The sequence below is a fragment of the Akebia trifoliata genome, chromosome 9 (assembly GCF_017979445.1).
Source record: "Akebia trifoliata isolate Shusen 1 chromosome 9, ASM1797944v1, whole genome shotgun sequence".
Classification (NCBI taxonomy): domain Eukaryota; kingdom Viridiplantae; phylum Streptophyta; class Magnoliopsida; order Ranunculales; family Lardizabalaceae; genus Akebia; species Akebia trifoliata.
The window spans coordinates 2,276,472-2,300,597 of record NC_141383.1 but is presented as its reverse complement, the minus strand read 5'-3'; the positions used below and the strand labels follow the sequence as shown (position 1 = coordinate 2,300,597).

The following is a 24,126-nucleotide window of genomic DNA, read 5'->3' as shown; positions in this document are numbered from 1 at the left end:
ACGTCTTTAATATATAGAATTTTTATGCAAATAAATTACTAAAAATATGTAGATTAATGGAGCACGCAATTATTGGGTTCTAATACTTTTTGATCAAATCCTATCAATTTGCATCCACAATCATACTATGTTTTATGATCGGAAGTACGTAGCTATCAATACATAACCAAATGATGGTTACGTGACTATAGTAATCTCATGCCCAAATTATTATAGATATGAATTGGGGAATATGTCCCATTAGCATGATTATCAAAACTTGGATTTTATCAAAATTTTCATAAAGTATCCAAAAGTGGTGAGGGCCCAACTAAGTTGGCAGAGTCTATGAGGTGATGACACCATTGACTTGAATTCAATTCCTATGGGCATCTGAATTACTGGTCTTATAAAAAATGATACTTATAGGTCCAAAATAAAAAATTAATTTAAAAAAATAATAATAATTATGAAACTTCGACCTATCTCCCTTTGGTGGAAGTAGCGACTAAATATCAGACTGATTGATTATTTCTAGACATTGATCCACATACATACATACAAAAAAAAAAAAAAAAAAAGTAAATGAGACACATAAATACGAATTTTTTAATGTCTTCATCAAAATGTTGGTTGAATGCCTTTATCAAAGTGTCCAATCTTTTTTTTATTTTCTTCTATCCCACTAGAGGAGACTCTTTCAGGGTCATTGACCCATGAGTGCTTTGACTGACTTCTGATTACTAGATGGGGCTCACCATTAATGGAATGGTGGTTCTACTATCAATGTTTCGTTGGATCCCAAATATGTGGCATACAAAGGAGAACTCCTTTCATAATTCATAAACGACCAATAATGAAAAAAAAAAAGTAGCTAAGTCTCGGCCTGGCCCGTGAGGCTGTGACGGGCAAAAATTACTCGGGTACATACCCATGTGATGATGCCCTCAATGTCAAAGAATGCAGGAGAAAAAAAAAAAATCAAATTCTTTTGAATTTATTTCTCCATTAGTCATTGATAGTGTGCTTCCAAATCTGTGACATTGCATTGTGATGGGCCTTATCATCATCAAAGCTAGAATTGTCAATGACTCGAATTTTATCTAAAATCCAATTTAATAACTTTGGATCTGGATCAACCTAAAAGTTGGGGTGTCAGTAGCAGCTCTCAATTTTAATAGGTCCACCAAAAAATCTCCCTAAGGCATTGTTGGTCCAAATTTGTTCTTCCAAGGATATTTTCAACAAATCTGTATTTTGGGCTCCCTAATCTTATTGGAGATTTTTGTTGAATTTAAAAAAAAATATTCAACTTCTATTTTTGATGGGTAAGCTTATTTTTAATGAGTTCAGTAATTTGGTGTTGGCGGCATTTGAACCTAGGTCTCTGGTGTCATCACTTAAAGACTTTATCAACTAAACTAGCTATCACCTACAATATTCAACTTGATTGGTGATAATTTTCATGATTTATTCCTAGTAATAGATTTGATTACTTTTTTTTTTATCACTAATACTTAATGTTTGTATAAATTCATAATAGGCAAGAGATGTTTTGAAATCATGAGATTAATGGACTTAATTACTGTTGGAATTTAGAGAGTTGAATTTGAAAACCCTTTAATATTTATTTAGTTTTAACCATATAGTAATTCAATCTATTAACCATAGGATAATTCAATCTCATGTTTGTTTTATGCTTTATGCTTTATGCTTTTTACTTTATTACTTTAAGTTTAATTGATAATTTTGTTTTTGCCTTGAGTAATTTTAATCTCACATCGACTAGGAGAAGACTTGATTTGTATTTCTTAAATAGTTGTGCTTCTAATAACATTTTCTTTTTATACAAATCTAATTGACCAAATGGAAACATTAAACATGCATTTCATTTTATATATCAAAATAAGATAACAAATACATAATACACAATGGTGAAGTAGTGGAATTAGAGAGTCGGGATTCACGATTGGATCGCTCTCAGTCGGGACATAATATTTCATAATAAAGTATTAGTTCCTGATTTTGTAGCTGGTCGCTGTTTATCACACTTGCGGGACCATTTATCCAGCTTAGGCTGGCCGTTTGACGTGACCGTAAGCAATGGGTCTCTTTTCGATGTGTCAAAACGTTCGACTATTATAGATTGTTAGTGATCAGTGACTAATCATCTTCGTCTATACCTATTAGACGTGCATGTGACTCCTAAATATACAAACTATTCGTATATGACCACATTAACATTACAAGTTCACTGGTAAAGATAGAGAGGAATAATCCAGATTCCAGTTGTGACTCCACTCTCATACGCGTCCCATACCACATATGAGTTTGGTTGTCCCTACCGTACATCCTATGATAGTATATCACTCCGGATGATATAACAGACTATCTCTTCAGGCATACTCAAGCTCTTTAACAGTTCATAAAATAGCTATATATATGTATATCATTCCTTTTCTTTGAAAACAAATAAGAAATTTTCTTTGAAACAACTAAGAAATTGACATTACAGGGTTGATAATGGATATTCAATTTCCTACCATGCAATTGTGGTCACCCAGTCTAAAATAAATAACATAACTTGGAGCTAACAGAATTTAAATAAACATGCAACCAATCATTACTCCTGGATATCTCTTCACCAACCTACACATAGCATTATAATGTAAAATGCAGACATCACCTCTTTGGTGTGACTCTTACATTTTATCGTTCCATCCCCTTTTTATCTTTTTTGATTTTTATAGTTTCAATCTTTCAAATAAAATATCCACTTTTGATATTCATCAACTCAATATGAGTTCACTGAATATTAAATCATTTTTTCAACTATATAATTTATTTTTATCAATGACATTAAAAAATTACAAAACTTATATCAAAATAGGGTTCGAACAGTACACAGAACCCAACTACGGAAATAACCCGGTAAAATATCCAACTCACATATAATTTGTTATAAAATACAATTAAACATATCAAATATGTAAGTTCTAGTATGAATTTGAAAATAACAAAAAGAATTTATAATTTTTTAAATCCAATACAAATTTTTTTATAAAAACCCTAAATGTAGTTTTCATAATCTACAGTTATTAATAAAATTGAAAGTCCTTAGAATCCCAGGCGATAGGATCGAAGTGCATGCACAGAAATTGAAATGATCGACGTGAAAATTGAGACAATCGACGTGGAAATCGAGGTGGCTTGTATTTGGAGGCGACTGATTTTTGAATTTGACTTGGTGATTTCGAAGATCTTGACACCGTCGTTCTTTCTCCTTTCTGCGACGGAGGACGATTTGACCCGAAACAAATGAAATCTAAGGTCGAAGTTACGAAACTCCTATATATATATATAGATATACGACACCAAACATTTTGGTAAAACATTTTCAAAACATGGGTTAGAAGTTTTGGAATTGGCTGATTTTTGGTGAGGATGATGTCTACGATGAGGAGATCATCATCACCAAAAATCAGCTCATTCTAAAACTTCTAACCCCATCAAAAATGATTTACAAAAAATGGATCGTCCATGATTTTTCAACTTGTAAACATGGGCCTAGAAGTTTTGGAATGGGCTGATTTTTGGTGAGGATGATCTCCTCACCATAGAGATCATCTTCACAAAAATCAGCCCATTCCAAAACTTCTAACCCATGTAGGACAAAAATGGTTGGCTAAAATGTTGGCCAAAATGTTTGGTGCTGAATAGGACCATATATATATACGGCTAATTTTTTATGATACATGGTGAAAAGAAAGGGAAAACAGAAGGAAATTGGGTAAATTTTGTAGAGAACGATGATGCGGACAATTTTCTCTTCTACATTGAAGGTCAAAGACGGACCCGTTCGCGACAAATCGAAGTTGAAAATTCGAGAAAAAACCAATTTTTTCCTAAATTTTTGGCTGATTTTTTAACGAAATGGGATGATGATAAATAGTAAAAAAGATTTTAAAATTTTATTTATATAAAGTTTTGGGACGAAATCGATATTTTGCCTATTGTTTCGATCGACAATAACTTGACCATTTATACTCCAAAAGTGATGAATGAATATTCTATTTTACTAATTTTTCGTTCTGGATTTAATTGTGTGATTAAATTCTACAAATTATGTTTTTAACAAAAATTTACTTTTTCGATTCAAAGGGACCTTAAAATTGATGTCGTTTTCCTTTTTGACGATAATTCTACTTTGTGTGCTCCAAAAATGACAAGTAAATAGTCAATTTTCAATAATTTTTTTGTTACGAATATAATATAATCAAATTTTAAAAATTCTTACTCTAATAAAAAGTCGTTATTTTAATCTGGTCTAACTTGAAAATCGAGGATTTTATAATTTTTCTGTTTGGACTCGCATTTGAGTGTGTTTCTAGGCTAAAGTATGTTTTCTTACCATTTTGAATCTAATGGTAATGTCAGATTTCATTAAAAATTATCAAAATAAAATCCGAAAGTTTTACCCTAAGTCCCACTTTCAGGATTTTCTCAAATTTCACTATTTATTTTTTCTCGAGATTGAATAAAAATTTTAAGATTTTACAATGTCTAATAAGGGGTTGTAGTACCTAATTTATCCATAAAATTTATGCAATAAACGCTCTAGAAATCACTTTCTAGACCTTGATCAGTGGCTCTCACAATACCACTTAATCAATCGGCTTGAATACGTGTGTGGTCTAGATAACATACCATTATTAACCTCTACTCCTATTATTCTTATATGTATAATTCATTTGAAATTAATAAAATGAGCCCCAACTTACCAATGAAAAGAATAGTCATGAAAAAAATTCAATGAATTATTGAACCAACTTTCCATTTGTTCCATAACGATAGCGACCATACCATGTGTAGTCAAATATTTGAAGTAAGTGATAGTCAAGTAGGAAGGTAATTGATCAAGTAGGTTAAACAATGGTCCCCAAGAATCACTCTAATAAAAGAAAGGGTGACTTTGCATGGCAATTGATATCATATAGGTAGTGGACCACAAGGGCATTATTCTAACAATAGAATGACATGAGAGATTGATCTCTATTATTTTTCAACCACATGTATGTGCTTATGTTAACTTGTTCCATTCTCCGATGAGTAGGGATACAGAACGGTGTCCCGTTCCTAACCATGGTCAGGTGGCACCTCATTGCATGTCACGTGGCATTTTTTTTTTGGTGACCCACTGACCATATGAAAATGTGGTCCATCCCTTGTTGAATCTACACACAAGGGGAACCACCGTCACACGTAATAAAAAAAGGCGCAACTCTTTCTAGATAAAAGAATCATATTAAAAGGTCATAAAACAGTCCCGTGAAAAAAAGATAAATTCCCAAATAATTACAAAAGTTTTTGGTATTTCCGAAATGTAGTTAATGTTGACAATTTGATAATATTTTGTCAACATTACGTGATAATTGTGTCAACATTAACAAAATTTTAGAAATACCGAAAACTTTTGTAATTATTTGAAAATTTACTTAAAAAATAAATGGTGAGTGATGAAGAGAATGTAAAAAAAAAATTATTAATCAAAGTATTTAATTTCTAATATTAATTATAATTTATTTCTTAAGTATAAATAATTAAAAATTAGAAAATAATAAAAACTTTCATACTTCGCAAAAAATTAGTGAGCGGCCAAGAAAATGTGTCCTAGTTCTTCTAGTCAAGGAAATATGAATATTTCAATTATTAAATTTAAGTAAAAAAAAAAAATATTGTTAAAATTCTTTAAAATAAGTAAAAATTACCACCAATCTCAAAAAATTGGTGAACAGCCCGCAAATTTGTAATATTTTTCAATCAAAATATGGCACATAGATTAAATGAGAAGTGTGGTAATAAATATTATAATTTAATTTAATTTATTTTTGGCTTATAGAGCATGGGATGTTGAGTTTAGTCCTACATTGAACACAAATTGCCTTGTCTCTCTCCTTACGAGCTCTAGGGCCTCTCCACTTATTGTCAATTGGTTTTGAGTTGGACCGCCATATCAATTCATCACACTCTAGAGTTCGGGTCCTAGGTCGAGCTAATCATAGAAAGTAGGTCGGGTCCAAGCACTGGATTTTAGGGCGTGACAACAAGACTGAAAAGCAAATCTTAGTTTACAACTCGGCATTGATAGGAAAACTATGATGGGTCTTATCATCGTCATCGAAGTTATCTCCCAAGGATTTGGGGTCGGCAAAATAATCATGTTCCTTCATTCAATTATGTTCATGCCAACATTTTCTATTATTGAGATCAGGCCATTCAAATAGGAGCCTTAAAATCAAACTACAGCTCAAGACATGCACGAAATGCAAGCAAGGCCATCCAAAGTATATTGGAGCCTAACAATCAAGCATTGGTTCGAGACATGCAAGCAAGCTTTTGCAGTTTGTTGGATGGGCTTGCACGCCCATTAATCCATTCCAGCCCGGCCCATGATATTAAAAGGAAAGTTAGTGTGAGTTGTAAAAAGTAGGATAATTTAAACATGCTCCTTAATTGAAATTGATGATGTGCATCTCTTGATGTCAGTTAAGTTGACTACTAGGAAAAGACCCGAATGCCCTCATCTTCGTCCTTTAGGAAAAAAATCACATCTTTCTGCTTGAATCCAATCATCTTCAATCTCATTAGATAAAAAATTTGATCCTCATCATCTCTTTTAAGATTGTTTTCAACATTCAAATCTCAATGCAAGCTACAATTTTTTTGGAAATTTAACATATTGAAATTTGGTAGAAAGATCTACGGCTATCTCAAAGGAAGCCAAGTAGAAAACAATGGATGAAAATATGGTTGAACAGATTAAAGTTACCATAGAGATTGAAGAGCTTGACATTGACTGATTTTGGGTAGAAAAAACAAATAAGATTTTTTTTTTTAATTTGAAAATGATGGGACTTGGGTATATAAAAATAAAATAAAAAAATCTAGGATTTTTGGGTAGAGATTGAAGATGAAAGAATTTGTGATCTATACTAATAGTCCACTTAGAAGACTGAGGTCAAGGGAGGCATGCCATCAATTTCAAAACTCAAAGGGTATCTCTAATATTCAGAAAAACATGGATCCCATGCCTAAATCACCTAAAAAGTATCCTAGTCAATTTTTTGTGTTTGGGTAATTTAAGAAGATTGTGAAATTTGTAAAACATATCACACTGTCCTTGTCCTTGTCCTTGTCCTTGTGCAATACAAAAATGCCTTGGAATAAGTGCCAAACAAAAGAGGGTGAGCATTTATATTTTTTTTTATTTACAGATCATATAGATAAGCAATGCCCATGATTGGGCCAATTAAATTAATTTTGTTTGTTTTATTAAACCCTGTCTAAGGTCAAGAGTCATGTCTTCTATTATTAAAAGTGTGTTTTCACCGTTATAATCTACATTTAATTATAACTAGTGGGTCCTACATGTGCGATACACATGCAAGTTGTATGATCCATGTCATATTTTGAACCCTAATGTTGGAACTCAAGATATCTACTAATAAATTTCAAATATGAATTACATTTGAATCTACAGATCACATGAGTTACTGACAAAAATTAATATAAGTACGAATACAATTAAAGAAAAAGATTACTATTGAGATTGTCAAAATATCATCAGGCTTAATTACCTTGCACAAGCCCAATGTCCATTGTGAACTGAGGTGGAAAAGATCCAATTTCATTATTTAAAGATTATTCATTGTTTCCTATATTTCATTATAAATGCAGAAAAAGGTCAAACCCCCCCCCCCCCTCCCCCCCAAAAAAAAAAAAAAAAAAAAAAAAGGTGAATACAAATCATTAGATGAATTTTTTTTTTTTACATAATAACTACACAAATTACAAGATCATTTGAATCAGGGAGCATTTAGACGGCCAGGGCACACATAATAACTGTTCTGATTGGATCTGGAGACCTCTCCTTGGCTGGGCCATAGTTCGACTAGGATTGCTGGTCCAGTCATGATGTTCTTGTTGTATGTTGTTTTTGTTGAACCTAATGTATAAATCTGAATCAGAAAAATATTATATAAATCAGACAATAAGAATAGGTGGAATGAACTTACCGAATTGAGTGATTAAGGCATGGAGAAACTGCTGTCCTTAAAACTAATTTCTCTCCCTTATGATGATATCTATAGTACAATCGATCTCAGGCGATCGGTTTTCAAGATTCAAAAGTCACAAATCTGTTAACCGTACACTCAGAAATAAATGACCTTCTAAGAACTTGATCAAATTAGTCGGTGTAGGAGACAGTGAGAATTAAAAGAGCAGAAGAGAAGGAGATCAAAAGTTTATGTTTAAAGTTTGTATTTATGCATACAAAACTCTAGGGCACACTCATTTCTGTATAATAATTAAAGTTCAAGCGGTATAAAGAAGCCCAATGGTCCAATGAATTAAAGAGAGAGACGTTTGGGCCTTTATTGGCCTGTTTCTGAATGTTATGGAATCTAAACGGTCAAGAGAGACTAATTCTAATTGTTAGATAGATCAACGGTTGAGATGAGATCTTTAAGTAAAAAAAGATCAAATGAATTTGAGTAAAAGTGGGCCTTTCACACGCACTCACATAAGACTTAAATCGGAGATTTTTACCTTCTTGCATGCGCATCACATGCACACTAAGGGTTTTTGATGAGTTGGCCCCAACAACAATGGGTTGCAGTCCCATCGTCCCTTGGACTCCCATAGTGCCTTGGACCCTCATGTGCGTGCGAGACTCAGTCTTTTTCTTTCTCACACTTAAGCAAGTAGAAAAATAGGAACATTTATAAATTGAGCATAAGTCTTATATTTACCCGATGTGGAACTAAATATTTAGATAGTTATCTCTACAACTCTCAAGAGAAAAAATAAAAATCTCTGACTTTTCAATTTATCACAAATAAGGAAAATGTTCTCTTAACTAAGATTTCATTATAAATGGAAAAATCCTACACCAACCACATTAAAAAAAAAAAAAAGTAAAGTCTTGAGTTGAAATCTCTCCCCCAACAAAATCCAATAAATAATATTAACTATGAATCCTACAACAATTTTTGTTGCATTTCTATTGATCTACCATCAAAAGGTTTCAAGGATTCTTCCAAAACCTTTAATTGCATCAAATTAACAAAATAATAAATGAAGAATCTTACCACCCGAAAAAATAAAATAAAATGAAGAACATTAAATTATGATATTTTGCAATGTATTTGTGCATTTGGTTTCAAATAGGATTTGCTCAGAGGCCTTCGACACAGTATAGTTTAAAGATTTTAAAACTTAATTTTATATTCCATTTGTTTAAATTGGAGAGTCGGAGGTGTAGATTGGAGAAAATGATAGAGCGAAGAGAGGGACACAATAAACACACACATAGAGCAGAAAAAGAAAACCCAAGGGAGGGGAAAATAAGAGAAAACTTTAACAAGCTTTGTTGAATTTTGGATAGATACAGAGATAATAAGTGGAGATCTGATATTCGAAAGGGCCCTTGAAGTGGAGATCTAGTTAGTTAATGGAGAATGAGAAAGAAGAGAAAGAAAGAGTCGAATGAGGTTATGTTTTCATATAAAAGGTTTTTCTCGTAAATAAACACAACATGTGTTCGTGTTTTATAGTTGTACAAAGGATTTTAAACCGTCCATTCTGCGCTTATCCTACGGCTACAAATTTTTGTCCCAATGTCTATATTCATTTCTGTCCCTCGAACAACCCCCTATATATATATACACGGAGAGATCATCCTCACCAAAAATCAGCCCATTCTGAAACTTCTAATAAATTGAAGAATTGTACATAGTCAATTGTTTTGTAAACCACTTTTGATGGGGTTGGAAGTTTCGGAATGAACTGATTTTTGGTGAGGATGATCTCTATGCATGGAGATCATCCTCACTAAAAATCAATCAATTCCGAAACTTTTAACCCAAATAAAATTACAAGAATTAGACCAAAAGTCTACATATGGGTTCAATAAGTATGAATCCAAGTAAATCGAATACATTTAAACTCAAAAGATCACGAAGATCCCAAATTAACCCACAAAGAAAGGACCTAAACATTGGGAAAAAGTGGATCAAAGAACAATAAGCTCAATACATGTTTTTGGATGAACAAAGACATGGGAATGAGCTCCTTCCCCAATCAAACAAGATATAGTCACAAGCCAACACGCCCAAAAAAACCCTATGTAATAAACTTTATAAGATCCCTTTGATAAACCTCAAAACATTTATCTTGAACCCTAAAATATACAATGCCAGGCACATCATGATCCATTATTTTAGAAATTAGATGAATACTCTAATTAAATTCCTAAGACCATTAAAAAGGATAAAAATACCCAAGCTCTCTCCAATTAAGAGAAATAGCCAACCCGATGGATCCAAACCTGAGGGAGGATTTGATCTATCTGAACTACAACTCCCATTTATCTTTTTGAATTAGTAGCATACACCCAAGTTACAATTACTTCCATTATTCGAAAAAGAGAGTTGTTATTGCCACACTAATTGTGTGCAATTCTTAATTTGATGATTTACTTAGGAATTGGTGGGATATAAACAAAAGTTGGTGTGGCAATAGTAGTTATCTTCAATAAATGCTCTAACATAAGTCAAAATAAAAGTATCTCTTAAGGTTTTGACATAAATTTATGCCAGATTTAATTAACTTTGACAAATCCTTCTCCTTTATTATTATTTCTAGGATAAAAAATTCTATCATCTTTCTTTGCATAATTTTATATGATTTAGGAGAATTCTTTTCTCATCTGAGCCCATTATTTTTACAATCATATATGGTTACAATAAGTGATAAAAGTTGATAAAAGCATAAATAATAGTAACTACTCATGTTCAGAATTTTCAAAAGTAAAAAAGAATTGTATATATTTACTAAAATAACTTAAATCACTTGCAACCACAGTATTTATTATGATTTTATGTTGCACCAACCCAGCTTTACACTTCATTCCCACCCAAAACATTGTATTTCTCTTTAAGTTAGTATGCCAAATTCAAAATATTTATATTTAATATCTTTTTTTCTTTTTCTAATATTGTTGGAAGTCTAGTACAAGTCTTTCAGAACCTGGTTTTATCTAAAAATATAAGTAGATAAAGATAAATTTTTGTAGCTAACCAATTGCACATCTCTGTTCTATACTACTTATCTTCAAAATAATAGTTTTAAAATCTAAGGGTTTATTCTTTATAGAAGCTTGCTTCAGTTCCAGAAGCTGGCTTCTAGAAGAAGTAGAAGTCTAGATCCTGAAAAGTCACGTCTAGTAGAAGTTTGTTCGTTATAGGAGTATATAAGCTAAAAATTGATGTTCGTTTGACAACTTTTTATTGTTGGATTCTGGTAAAATGATCAGAATACCCTTAATGTTGATAATGCACAAAAAATGAGTAGAATACCTTGATAAATATATAATTACACTATATATATAACAAATTTATATTAAAAAAATTATAAAAATAATTATTTTCAATTTAATAAATTTATAAATTTTTTAATTCTATTGAAATTCCGGCAGCATCTCCTCTTAAAAATGAACATATGATAAAGAAAATACATGTATAATACACAATCCAATATCCACATAAAGATGAATGGTGTTTTGGTAATAAAGTAGTGATGATGAATTGCTTTTGATCTTGGTAGTAAAGATGAAAAGTATTTTAATAAAGATAAATGGTATTTTGATCATTTTTTTTATTTTTTAAAGTTAAGTTTGATTGAAAATTTGATTAAAGATAAAGGGTAATTTGATAAAAATGAAGGGTATTTTGATAATTTTATTTTATTTTTTAAGATTAAGTTTGATCGAAAATTTGATTAAAGATGAAGAGTATTTTGATAATTGGTAAAGATGAAGGGAAAGTATTTTGGTAATTCCCTTTTATTTTTAAAGTTAAGTTTGGTTGAAAATTTGATTAAAGATGAAAGGTATTTTGGTAACTGGGAAAAATAAAAGGTATTTAGTAATTCCTTTTTATTTTTTAAGGTTAAGTTTGGTTGAAATTTTGATTAAAGATGAAGGGTATTTTGATAAAAATAAATGCTATTTTGGAAGATGAAGGGTATTTTGATAATTCTCTTTTATTTTTTAAGGTTAAGTTTAGTTGAAAATTAGATTAAAGATAAAGGATATTTAAATAAAGATAAAGGGTATTTTGATAAATATGAAAGGTATTTTGATAAAAATGAAATGTATTTTAGTAAAGATGAAAAGTATTTTAGTAATCTCATTTCATTTTTTAAGGTTAAGTTTGTTTGGAAATTTGATTAAAGATGAAGGGTATTTTAGTAACTACACTTAAATCATTTTATGTTTTTGGCTTCCTACAAAAATATTTTGAAGAAACCCTCTTGGACGATTTCTTTTAGGAGCTACTTTTGAGTTTCAATTGAAATCCATTGGAGTCAATAAAACCCAAACGAACATTATTTATCTAACTTTTTGACTTCTGAAACTAAAAAGAATAGGGCCTTAAACCTCAAATTATATTCAATGGAATCAATTGGAGTTAAACTTCTGAACCTTAAGATGATGATGAAGAAGACATTGTATATAGAACCATCAGAAGTATTGGACCGAATGATCCAAATGTGACTGTTATCACATTGGAAGCAACTACATTATCGCCATTTTATATAGCTTTTTTTTCTTTTTTCTTTATATGCCACGTGTCAGGTGAACTGATTCATACATAAAAAAAATTTAACAAAATTAATAATTTAAATTTGAGTTTTCTCTTTTGCATGATAGAGTTGAAACCTATACCTGAAGTCTTTCCAACCAAACCTTACGCTTCCACCTCAAGTAGTTTATCTTTGACAAAACTAATCCATATGGAACTCCATCGTGACATGGAGAAAAGTTTTCCTTAAATTATTAAGAGGGTTGATAATATTTTAGATTTGACTCACGTTGACGTAGAAGCACATAACTTATTAAAAATAAATAAAAAGAAAATTACTCTCTTATACGTTCTCTGTCCACATATTTATTTATTTTTAGATTTTAAATCTTAAAAAAGATTGTTAGGCCCACATTGACTATCACATTGACAATCCAACAATAGAGACATCTAGATTTCATGAAAATATTCATATTTGAAAATAAAAAACAAAATTAAAAACAATTATTTTTTCAACTTGATCCATGGTGGTTAAAACGGATGGCTATCGAGCACTCACATTTAAAAATAAAATTCAACAGTAAAAACTAACTTTTTTTTTTAAAGTTCATATAATTTTACCCTCTTCAAACCCATTTCATCGGATCATGATTTTGAATGTCACAAGGTGTTCAGATCTAAAAGTTTTTTTTTTTTTTTACTATAAGCAGGAAAGAGAAACTCTTTTTTTCTTCCTTTTAATTTTTTTTATAAGTTATGTACTTCCACATCAATGTGCATCAAGTTTGTCCACCAAAAGTCAGTCAAATTATCACCACTCAATTATTAATGGAAAAATGACTGAAAAGGTTAATTTATTGAAAATATGTACCTAAAAATCCACTCACAAAAAATGCAGACTCTCAAGGACCCCTTAAAGCATTATTTTACATAATCCTTGAACTAATCTTTGGACAGCACCTTTAAAAGTTTACAAACTATGTATCAATTGGCCCTTTCACATTTTATTGATTATTTGACGTACCCATATATTTTAAAATTAATTACAAACTAACCCCTTGACCTTGGTCTTCTCTTATAGATTAAAGAAAAATGATTTAATGACAACAAAAAAAAAACTTTTAATATTTCTTGTCAAAACTAATCATCTTCCCTTCTCATGATGCGATGATGATAATGATTATCAAAATCATCCAACTGATTTGGAATGAGTAGGTCGACCGTTGTGAGGTCTAAACTAGTTAGACCCCACCAAATCGTATCAACTTGAAAAAATCAAAAGTGGACTCAAATAAAATTATACTAGTTTTATGAAAATTAAAATATAATTTTAAGATTTAAAATAAATAAAATATTTCTTTTCTCCACGAGAAATATTAATTGTAGATAACCAAATAACTAGATCCAATTTTTTACCTTATTAAATGCATTTTCAAGTTGACTCAGCAAGTTGATTGCACACGATTTGGGCCCAAATCACTAAAATTCTAATCGAGTTGACACAAACAATCAAGTTCTATAGATTGCTATCAACTTGATTGGATTTTGTAATGATTTGGAACCAACGTTGAGAGTTAACTTAGTTGAGTCAGCTAAAAAATGTACCAAGTAAACTCAAAAACTTAATAAAGTTATTTGGTTATATAAAATATTTTTGTGCATAATCGAAAATATATTTTCATGTATTATAAAATATCTTAAATATTCATAATATTAATATAATTTTATTCAACTCACAAAGTTTCCAAGTTAATTCAATTCAATGGAGAGATTTGACTCAAGTTTTAAAATAATATTTTAAATATTTAATAGATTTAATGTATTTAAAGGATTCTAAATAATTTAAACCTTACATGGGTCTACCTATGCACCAAAAAATAGTCTAATCAATCAATCCTCAATGAGATTTAGATGAATAGTTTAGGGAAGAAAAAATAGTGACTTTTGGGTCATTTATATAATTATTCTTTAGTTTGTAAAAGAAGACTACAGTCAAGGGGCATGTCATCAATTTTATAATATAGGGGTATCTCAAATATGCATCCAAACTTGAAAGGGCCACCTCTTATTAAAACACATTTCCTTGTACATTTAACATTGTCGCATATCTCTACAAAGTGTGCAACGTGTTGCTTTGAGTTACCCTTTCTTTCGAATTGTTAGAATTTTAGTGGTTTATATCTAGCTAGGAGACGCATTTGTTCAATACACTGAGTGTATGATTTTGAATTAATCAAAGTTGATTGAGGCACACCCTCGTACTAAACATGGATATATGGTGTCAATGATCATTGATTGTAATTAGTGAATAAAAAGAGAAACAACAAAAGCGTGCATAACTTCCTGTGTAAGATGATGTGAGCTAAAAATGTCTCTTTGCAATTTTTTCTCAAGAAAAAGTGAAAGTGGTATTACATCTGGGGTGAATCCAGGAGGATGCAAAGGTCCACTACTAGATTCACTTATTTGGTCTTCAGCTCCAATTTGCTAACTAGAGTAGCAATTTGGGTATCTTTATCCTCGATCGTCCTTGTCAATCTTGCGCTAACATCTGTCATCTGAACAAGTTGATCTTCGATGGTCGTAGCTTTGATCATTATTGTGACCCTAACAAATGTATGATCCTACGATAGAAAAGTCATAGACAGAGATCTAGATGACCCCTTATTAGAATGTGCATTAGATGCAGAATCCAATGAGTTTTCTACTTCAATCTTAGCCTACGTCTTCTTTGTTGGAAGCGTAGTTTTGAAGATGTGCTTCTTGCGGTGTGATGGAGAAGCTTACCATGTGGGAGCCACCAGCTTTTCTCGTAACCCACATTACAAGAACATCGCGGCTAACAACTAGAGTTGATTCAGAACTTGAGGTGAGATATTCTTCTTTTTGTCCGTGATAGTAGTTATGATGATGTTGTTATCGTTGGAAGCCATCAATTTTTTTTTTTTTTTTTTTGTGTTGTTAATGTTGATTGAGATATGAGAGGTTGAGAAGATCCCATCGGACGTGCCAAAAATTTGTCAACAACAAATTTACAAATCTACCTCGTGATTCATGAAACAAGATAGAATATGATTTTATTGAATTTGATATTGTTAGTAGTCTGGTACGAGATAGTTTTCTTCTCTCTAGGCTTTGTGCATGATTGATTGAGAATGAAACTTTTGGAGAATGGCTTTTGGACTTGATATTTTCTTAAATCAGAATTCAAGTCTCTCTTGAAGAACTTTGATTTATCTATGAAAGAGTACTTTAGAAGTTCTTCTGTTTTTAGATAAAGAGTTTTGTATTCTGAGAGAAAGTGATTTAGGGTCCTTTTCTAAATGTTTAGGCTTTGTTATTTATAAAATCAGGTAAGGGTGACTTTTCAATTTTACACCAAATTTAAAAGAATTTCAGTAAAATGATCTAAAGGTCAAAATAGTCTCTTCCCAATTCAAGTAGTTATAAAAGCTTTTTAGTGGGTTTGCCCATCTTTATAGCTATAACCTATAAGAACCAAAATCAAGTTGTTTAATGATTTATCAAACCCATTTAATGGGTTTTGCTTGTGTGGGCTCACAACCTGATATCTATCACTTGGACAAGGGAAGGACTAATAGATTTTATCAAAATCTAAGTCCATACCATAAAAGGTAATTTTATTTTTTAACGAAAGGACTCAATTTAGGTATAAAGCCCATTAGTAGTTCTTATGAACTCTTTTTATATTTTATAAAGAGTAAAACGGGTTATTTTTAATTTAAAAAAAATTTAAGGATTAATATAAATTTTTTATATCTTTACATATATGTCATATTTAATTAACCTTGACAAGTCCTCCTTTATTATTATTTCTAGGATCAAATTCTATCATCTTTCTTTGCATAATTTTATCTAATTTAGGAGAATTCTTCTCTCATTTGACCCCATTATTTTGACAGTCGTACATGGTTACAATAAGTGATTAAAGTTTAGAAAAGCATAAACAATAATAATTATTCATGTTCAAAATTTTCAAAAGTCCAAAAGATTTGTATTTATTTACTAAAATGACTTAAATTACTAGCAATCACAGACGCGGCTTTAAAGTTCATTCCTACCCCAAACATTGTATTTCTCTTTAGGTTGGATATGTCAAATTCAAAATATTTATATTTGATATTTTTTCTTTTTCTAATATTATTGCTCGTAGTCTAATACAAGTCTTTTTAGAACCTAGTTTTATCTAAAAATATAAATATAGAATTTGTGTAGACTAACCAACTGCACATCTCTTTTCTATGCTTTAAAATCTCAATCCCAAAATTCAATGGAACCAATTCGAGTCAATTTTTCAACTCAGCTGAGTCAACCTTAAAATGCATCTGAGTCATGTACGTCAGAAACTCAATCATTATACATAAGATTTTTGTGGAACAAAAATATATTTTATTTATTTTTATTTGACTCATTTAACTCATATGATGAGTTTTCAACATCACCCAATCAACATTATAGACGACTCCAGCTTTTAAGTTATAGAACTATGATCCCACCTTTGTTTTTTTATTTAATTGACTTATCCAAGTCAATTCTTGATTTTTAGACGTAATCAACATTCTAGTCCAATAAATAAAAAAGAATAGTAATGAATGCACGCAGTGTTTGATATGCGGTTGACGTGGTAAGGGTACAGAATCCTAGATCTTTTACTTGTGTATCCCGAAGAAAATGATCTATGGCTTTGTGCCCTTGCCACATCAGTCGCATTCCAAAAATCACGTGCATTCTTCGTGACTCAAACAAAAATAAATAAAAATTGGAGTCCGAGTCAAATATTTTAAAATTAGTCATAAACCCAACTCGAGGTCTCTTCTTTGTCTTTTTTCTTTATATGCCACGTGTCAGGTGAACTGATTCATACATAAAAAAAAATTTAACAAAATTAATAATTTAAATTTGAGTTTTTTGTTTTGCATGATAGAGTTGAAACCTATACCAGAAGTCTTTCCAACCAAACCTCACGCTTCCACTTCAAGTAGTTTATCTTTGACAAAACTAATTCATATGGAACTCCATCGTGACGTCGAGAAAAGTTTTCCTTAAATTATTAAGAGGGCTGATAATATTTTGGATTTGACTCACGTTGAGGTAGAAGCAAATGACTTATTAAAAATAAATAAAATGAAAATTTCTCTCTTATACGTTCTTTGTCCACATATTTTTTTTTTTTTTTTAGATTTTAAATCTTAAAAAAGATTGTTGGGCCCACATGGACTATCACATTGACAATCCATCAACAGAGACATCTAGATTTCATAAAAATATTCATATTTAAAAATTAAAAACAATCATTTTTCCAACTTGATCCGTGGTGTTTAAAATAGACGGCTATCGAGCACTCACATTTAAAAATAAAATTCAACAGTAAAAACTAATATTTTTTTTAAAGTTCATATAATTTTACTCTATTCAATCTCATTTTGTCGGATCATGATTTTGAATGTCACAAGGTGTTCAGATCTAAAAAAAATAAATTTTTTTTTTTTCACTATAGGTAGGAGAGAGAAAATTTTTTTTTCTCTTTTTTTAAATTTTTTTTTAAAGTAATCTACTTTCACATCAACGTGCATCAAATTTCTCCACTAGAAGTCAGTCAAATTATCACCACTCAATTATTAATGGAAAAATGACTGAAAAGGCTAATTTATTGAAAATATGTACCTAAAGATCCTCTCACAAAAAATGCAGACTCTCAAGGACCCTTAAAGCATTATCTTACTCGATCCTTGAACTAATCTTTTGACAGCACCTTTAAAAGTTTACAAATTGTGTGTCAATTGCCCTTTCACATTTTATTGATTATTTGACGTACCCATATATTTTAAAATTAATTACAAGCTAACCCCTTGACCTTGGTCTTCTTTTATAGATAATGACAAAAAAAAAACTTTTAATTTTTCTTGTCAAAACTAATCATCTTCCCTTCTCATGATGCAACGATGATAATTATTATCAAAATCATCCAACTGATTTGGAATGAGTAGGTAGACCATTGTAAGGTCTAAACTAATTAGACCCCACCAAATTGTATCAACTTGAAAAATCAAAAGTGGACTCAAATAAAATTATACTAGTTTTATGAAAATTAAAATATAATTTTAAGATTTAAAATAAATAAAATATTTTCTTTTCTCCACAAGAAATATTAATTGTAGATAACCAAATAACTAGATCCAATTTTTTACCTTATTAAATGCATTTTCAAGTTGACTCAGCAAGTTGATTGCACACAATTTGGGCCCAAATTACTAAAATTTTAATCGAGTTGACACAAACAATCAAGTTCTATAGATTGCTATCAACTTGATTGGATTTTGTAATGATTTGGAACCAATGTTGAGAGTTAACTTAGTTGAGTCAACTAAAAAATGTACCGAGTAAACTCAAAAACTTAATCAAGTTATTTGGTTATATAAAATAATTTTTGTGCAAAATCGAAAATATATTTTTATTTATTGTAAAATATCTTAAATATTCATAATATTAATATAATTTTATTCAACTCGCAAGTTTCCAAGCTAATTCAATTCAATGGAGAGATTTAAGTCAAATTTTAAATATTTAATAGATTTAATGTATTTAAAGGATTTTAAATAATTTAAACCTTACATGGGTCTACCTATGCACCAATAAATAGTCCAATCAATCAAAATCCTCAATGAGAGTTAGATGAATAGTTTTGGGAAGAAAAAATAGTGACTTTTGGGTCATTTATATAATTATTCTTTAGTTTATAAAAGAAGACTATGGTCAGGAGGTATGTCATCAATTTTATAATATAAGGGTATCTCAAATATGCATCCAAACTTGAAAGGACCACCTCTTATTAAAACACGTTTCCTTGTACATTTAAAATTGTTATTAAGATATTTTAATTAAAAGAAGACTTCAGCGAATTTTTTTTAGACTAACACGTTGTGAATTGTGGCCGTCTTATTAGAGCAAATCCAACGCAAATAGGCATATATGCTGAATATTTTATTATAGTTTATTCAACAGCTTTGCACTCCAATCTTAATCCCAAAAATATTTAAAAAAAAAAAAAAAGTAACTAAATTTTCATCCAATTAAAAACATCCATGAACTTGTAGGGACGGAAAATGCTTTACTGCCTACCTTGGAGACTGGGTTGTCTTGGAATATACATAGATAACCGTTGTATTTCTATTTGTATCTCGAGGAATAAGTCTATGGTTATGTGTGCACTAGTGGGTCAATTCAGGGTTGGGTCCAGTGTCACGCGAGACAGGTAATTTCTTCTCATCTTCGCTGAGAGACACAGCGAAGAGTCAAGTCTTTTTGGGCCTGCTCTTGACTTTGAAACCCCATCCCCTTTCTTCTTCTTTTATGGTGTTATTATTATATTATTAAATATAAAACCTAACCCACTTCTTTCTTTATCTCTATATATCTATATATATATATAGTCTCTCCTTCTTTGAATTCCAACCTAATCCATTTCTTCTTCTTCTTCTTCTTCTCTCTCTTTAATTCCAAAGAAACTAAACCCATTTCTTGTGATCTATCTCTCTGTCTTTGAGTGTGTGTGTGTAAAGAAAGATGTATTCATCATCAAACAACACAAATGAATTTGAAAAGTACTCAACAGCACCATATCCACAGTCTCAACATGTTCAATTCGTTGATCCTCATCCACACTTCACTGATCAACAACCATTCACAGGAATCCCTGTCAGTCACACAGATCCAATTCGTGCTCAACCACCAGCCTCTTGGTCCGCCACTCTCTGTGGTTGCACTGACGACGTTTCCAACTGTAATTATTTATTTAATTAATTTCATCTCTCTCTCTCTCTGTCTCTATTCTCTAACTGATGATTGATGTGTTGTGTTTGCAGGCTGTATAACTTGTTGGTGCCCATGCATTACTTTTGGACAGATTGCTGAAATTGTCGATAAAGGATCAACCTGTAAGTATTACTATTTTCTTCTTCTTTAAATAAAATAAATAAAAGATTTCTCTTCTTCTATTTTTAATTATTTAAAAAAAAAATTATATATATATGTCTTCTCGTTGAAACCGTCTCTAGAGAGAGTATTAATTCCACGCCTAACTGTTTTTTTTTTTTTTTGGATAAGTTATATTGCCACACCAAATTTTACTTACAACACACCAGTTCAATTTAAATTACACTTTGCCTGTGAATTGGTATGTTATGGTTAAAAGTTGGTGTGTTAATAGTAGTTCCACTTTATTTTAATGAAACACCCACACCATGAAATTATATGGGGTGTCACTGGTGTGTTGGCTCAAACTGAGTTCCCCCTCCCCTCTTAAGAGTCATGTCTAAGGATTTATCGCATAAATTACCTTTGCTCAAAAATATAATAAAAATAAATAAATAACTTCGATCCAAGGAATTGGTCGGCCCCACAATCTTTCCGTGTGGGGGCTGACAAGTGATAAGGTTTTAAGAATCAAACCGTTATGGTTGACCAAAAATTTGTCAAATTTGTTGGACGTGTTCAATTTTGGTGGATAGAACTACATTCATTAATTATCAGAAAGTTTACAAAGTTTGTTTATTTTTCCTTCAACCATTCATTTATATTGATAAAAAGATAATATATAAATTCAAAAAATATCCACAATTAATGATTCCCCAATCAAACTGATTTTATTAATAAATAAATCCGATTCTACTTGGTCCTTCCAATTTTCAATCTCGGATTTTTATTTTTATTTTTTTATTTATTTATTTTTTTTATAAATGATATCGAGATGAATAATCTCCTTTCATCTTGGAAGATGTAAGATCTGATTTTTGGCTGACCCATAAATTAGATGATGATGGCAAATCCTATTCTCTTGTGAGGTAGAGCGAGGGGCAATCCCCCCATCCCACCACCCCTCTTAACTTTTTGAATTTCAAAACCACCACTCATTTTAGTGATTATTTGAGATATCACGTGTTTTCAAGCTTCTAAGATGACCCTTGCCCATCCTCCTTCCTTAATTCTTTTGGTGATTTAAACACCCTTCTATTTCAGCAAATATTTGAGATACATCCCTCATACATGTTTAAATTGATAACTTATCCCATTTGACCTTGTTGCCCACTCCTTAATTTTCTACCCCTCAATTTTTTGGATGATTTAGACACCCCCTCTCCATTTTGGTGAATATTTGAGATACTTCTATGCTTTTTAATTGATGACATGCCCCTCTGACCTTATTCTTCTTTTCTAGACTAACAAAAGTTGACTTAGATATCCCATTTTCAACCTCTAAAGGAAGACCTTAAATTTTTTTTTTTCCTAAAACCAATCATCATCAAGTTTTTCAATCTCTATAGTAAAATAATTTTAATATACTTAATCCATCAAAATAATTTTTAAATTTTCTATCCAAAAATATCATCATCTTTAACTTATTCAAATATTCGTATTTTAATTTTTTAAGTTGAAATTTTAAGTAGATTAATCTTATGTTTAAAGATTCGGGTAAAAAAATTTACTCTAAAAATTGAAGATTTTTTATTTTGGCAAAATCAAAGGATTTTTTTTATTTCAAGTTAAATAATAGAGTAAATTTTTACCCAAAACATTGAAGATTATTGATTTTGGGAAGAGAAATCAAAGGGTTTTTGGTTGAGAGTAATATGATCATTTGCATTAATCTATTAGAGAGACCAAGGTCAAGGGGACTGGGACTTTTGAAAGACCAATGTATTCCTTCAATAATTCTATTGAATTTGGATAACAACCATCATGATTTCTTTTTTTCATACTTTGACAACTCTTTCTTATGTTATTGTTAAAAGTTTTTACCTTCAATAGTCTTATTTCCTCATTTATTCTTTTAATTAGATACTGAGATATAATTAATTGTGTTATACATAATTTTAATTAATTGATTTGTTAAAATAAACAAATTAATATGGCCAAATAAGTTCTCATATATATAAAAATGTTTTTTTTAAATTTAATAATAAAATGATTCAAGTAAGATTAATTGTTTTAATGATATGTGGATGCAGCCTGTGGAACAAGTGGAGCACTTTACACATTGATCAACTTTGTTACTGGTTGTGTTTGTTGTGCTTGCTTCTACTCATGCTTCTATCGATCAAAATTGAGGCAGCAGTATCACTTGAAGGAGACTCCTTGTAACGATTGCCTTGTTCACTGTTTTTGCGAGTATTGCGCCTTATGTCAGGAGTATAGAGAGCTCAAAACCCGAGGATTCGACATGTCTCTGGGTATGTATTTATTTATGTTTGATAATTATAGAGATAGTTTAGAGGTGTTTTACCAAAACGTTTATATATTTATATTTTTTAAAATAATCAGTAGTTATTTTTTAAAATACTTATCAAAAGGGTTTTATATCCATTTTGGTATTTATTTATTTTTACCAAAATGGGTATCTATTTTACTTTACCTTTATATCCTTTTATTTTAAAATTAATAGAAATGAACTTATTTGTCAACAGAGCTTATAAAACACCAATTTTTACTTATAAGACATCAATCTAATGTAAACGACTTTACTTTCAGAAAGAATGGTGTGTTGTAAGTAAAAGTTGATGTGCCAATAGAATATTTTCAAAAGGTTTCTTTTCGGCTGAATTTTCCTTTATAACCTTAGTTTCGACATGAAATAAATTGGAAATATAATATAGTTCTAGCGTTTTTTCGTAATTTTTTACCAAAAAAAACATAATCTTTTATTAGAATGGTTCACAAGAAGGTTAAAAGGTAAAAAACACTATGTGATGGGTATAAAGACTTTTTTTGATAAAAGATTAAAAAATATTATGATTTTGTTTTTAAATGTTATTTTTCTAAAATCTTTTTTATCGGTAATTTGATCATGTAGGATGGCATGGTAATATGGAGAAACAAACTCAGGGAGTGACGATGACTCCTGTTTTTCGTCAAGATATGAACCGTTAAGATTGAACGATCGAAACTATGATGTGGAGTTGTGTTCATGTGATATGCTGATGGTAATAAATGTTCTTAGGTTTTACAACCTCTGTATAATTTAATATGAGTGTGGTTATTTATTTGTAATAAAAATACATTGAAAATACATCAACTAGTATAACTTAACTTATCTCATTATATCTCTCATAATCTTTCTTAATAGCTTCAACTAATATATTATGTTTGTTAGTAGCTAAGAGTGTCACTGGATTGGATTTAGAGATTGGACTGGCATAAAATTGGTACAAATCAGATAAGAAAAACTTATAAGACCACCCAAACTTGTTATTTTAAGTTTGAATCTAATCAAATATAATGTGCATTGTTTTGGATCCTGATCTGAAAAATGAATATTTTTTATTCAATCCAATGCAATTTAATAAAATATATAAAAATAATAATATACATCATAAATTCATACAAATATACATGTTAGTTACATATTTCAAATACATTATTGAGCCAAGTCCTTAATAGAATCCTAATATTTGATTTAAACTAGTAGTTGACAGATTAAAATGGA

At 30.4% G+C, this 24,126-nt stretch overlaps 1 protein-coding gene across 1 annotated transcript; it reads left to right on the top strand.

Annotated features, from left to right (window-relative positions):
* The first annotated feature begins 20,119 nt into the window (after positions 1 to 20,119).
* Positions 20,120 to 23,741, top strand: LOC147394040 (protein PLANT CADMIUM RESISTANCE 2-like). Its single transcript, XM_086454588.1, has 4 exons — positions 20,120 to 20,427; positions 20,510 to 20,581; positions 22,652 to 22,873; positions 23,494 to 23,741. Exons 1-4 carry the CDS (start codon positions 20,211 to 20,213, stop codon positions 23,568 to 23,570), a joined length of 588 nt encoding a protein of 195 aa, XP_086310714.1. The 5' UTR covers positions 20,120 to 20,210; the 3' UTR covers positions 23,571 to 23,741.
* The last annotated feature ends 385 nt before the right edge of the window (positions 23,742 to 24,126 follow it).

Bases quoted from the DNA above. Each gene is read 5' to 3' on its own strand.
- LOC147394040 (XM_086454588.1), top strand. From the start codon at position 20,211: ATGTATTCATCATCAAACAACACAAATGAATTTGAAAAGTACTCAACA. The intron at 20,428-20,509 runs GTAATTATTTAT...TTGTGTTTGCAG, and splicing joins CACTGACGACGTTTCCAACT to GCTGTATAACTTGTTGGTGC. The intron at 22,874-23,493 runs GTATGTATTTAT...TTGATCATGTAG, and splicing joins AGGATTCGACATGTCTCTGG to GATGGCATGGTAATATGGAG.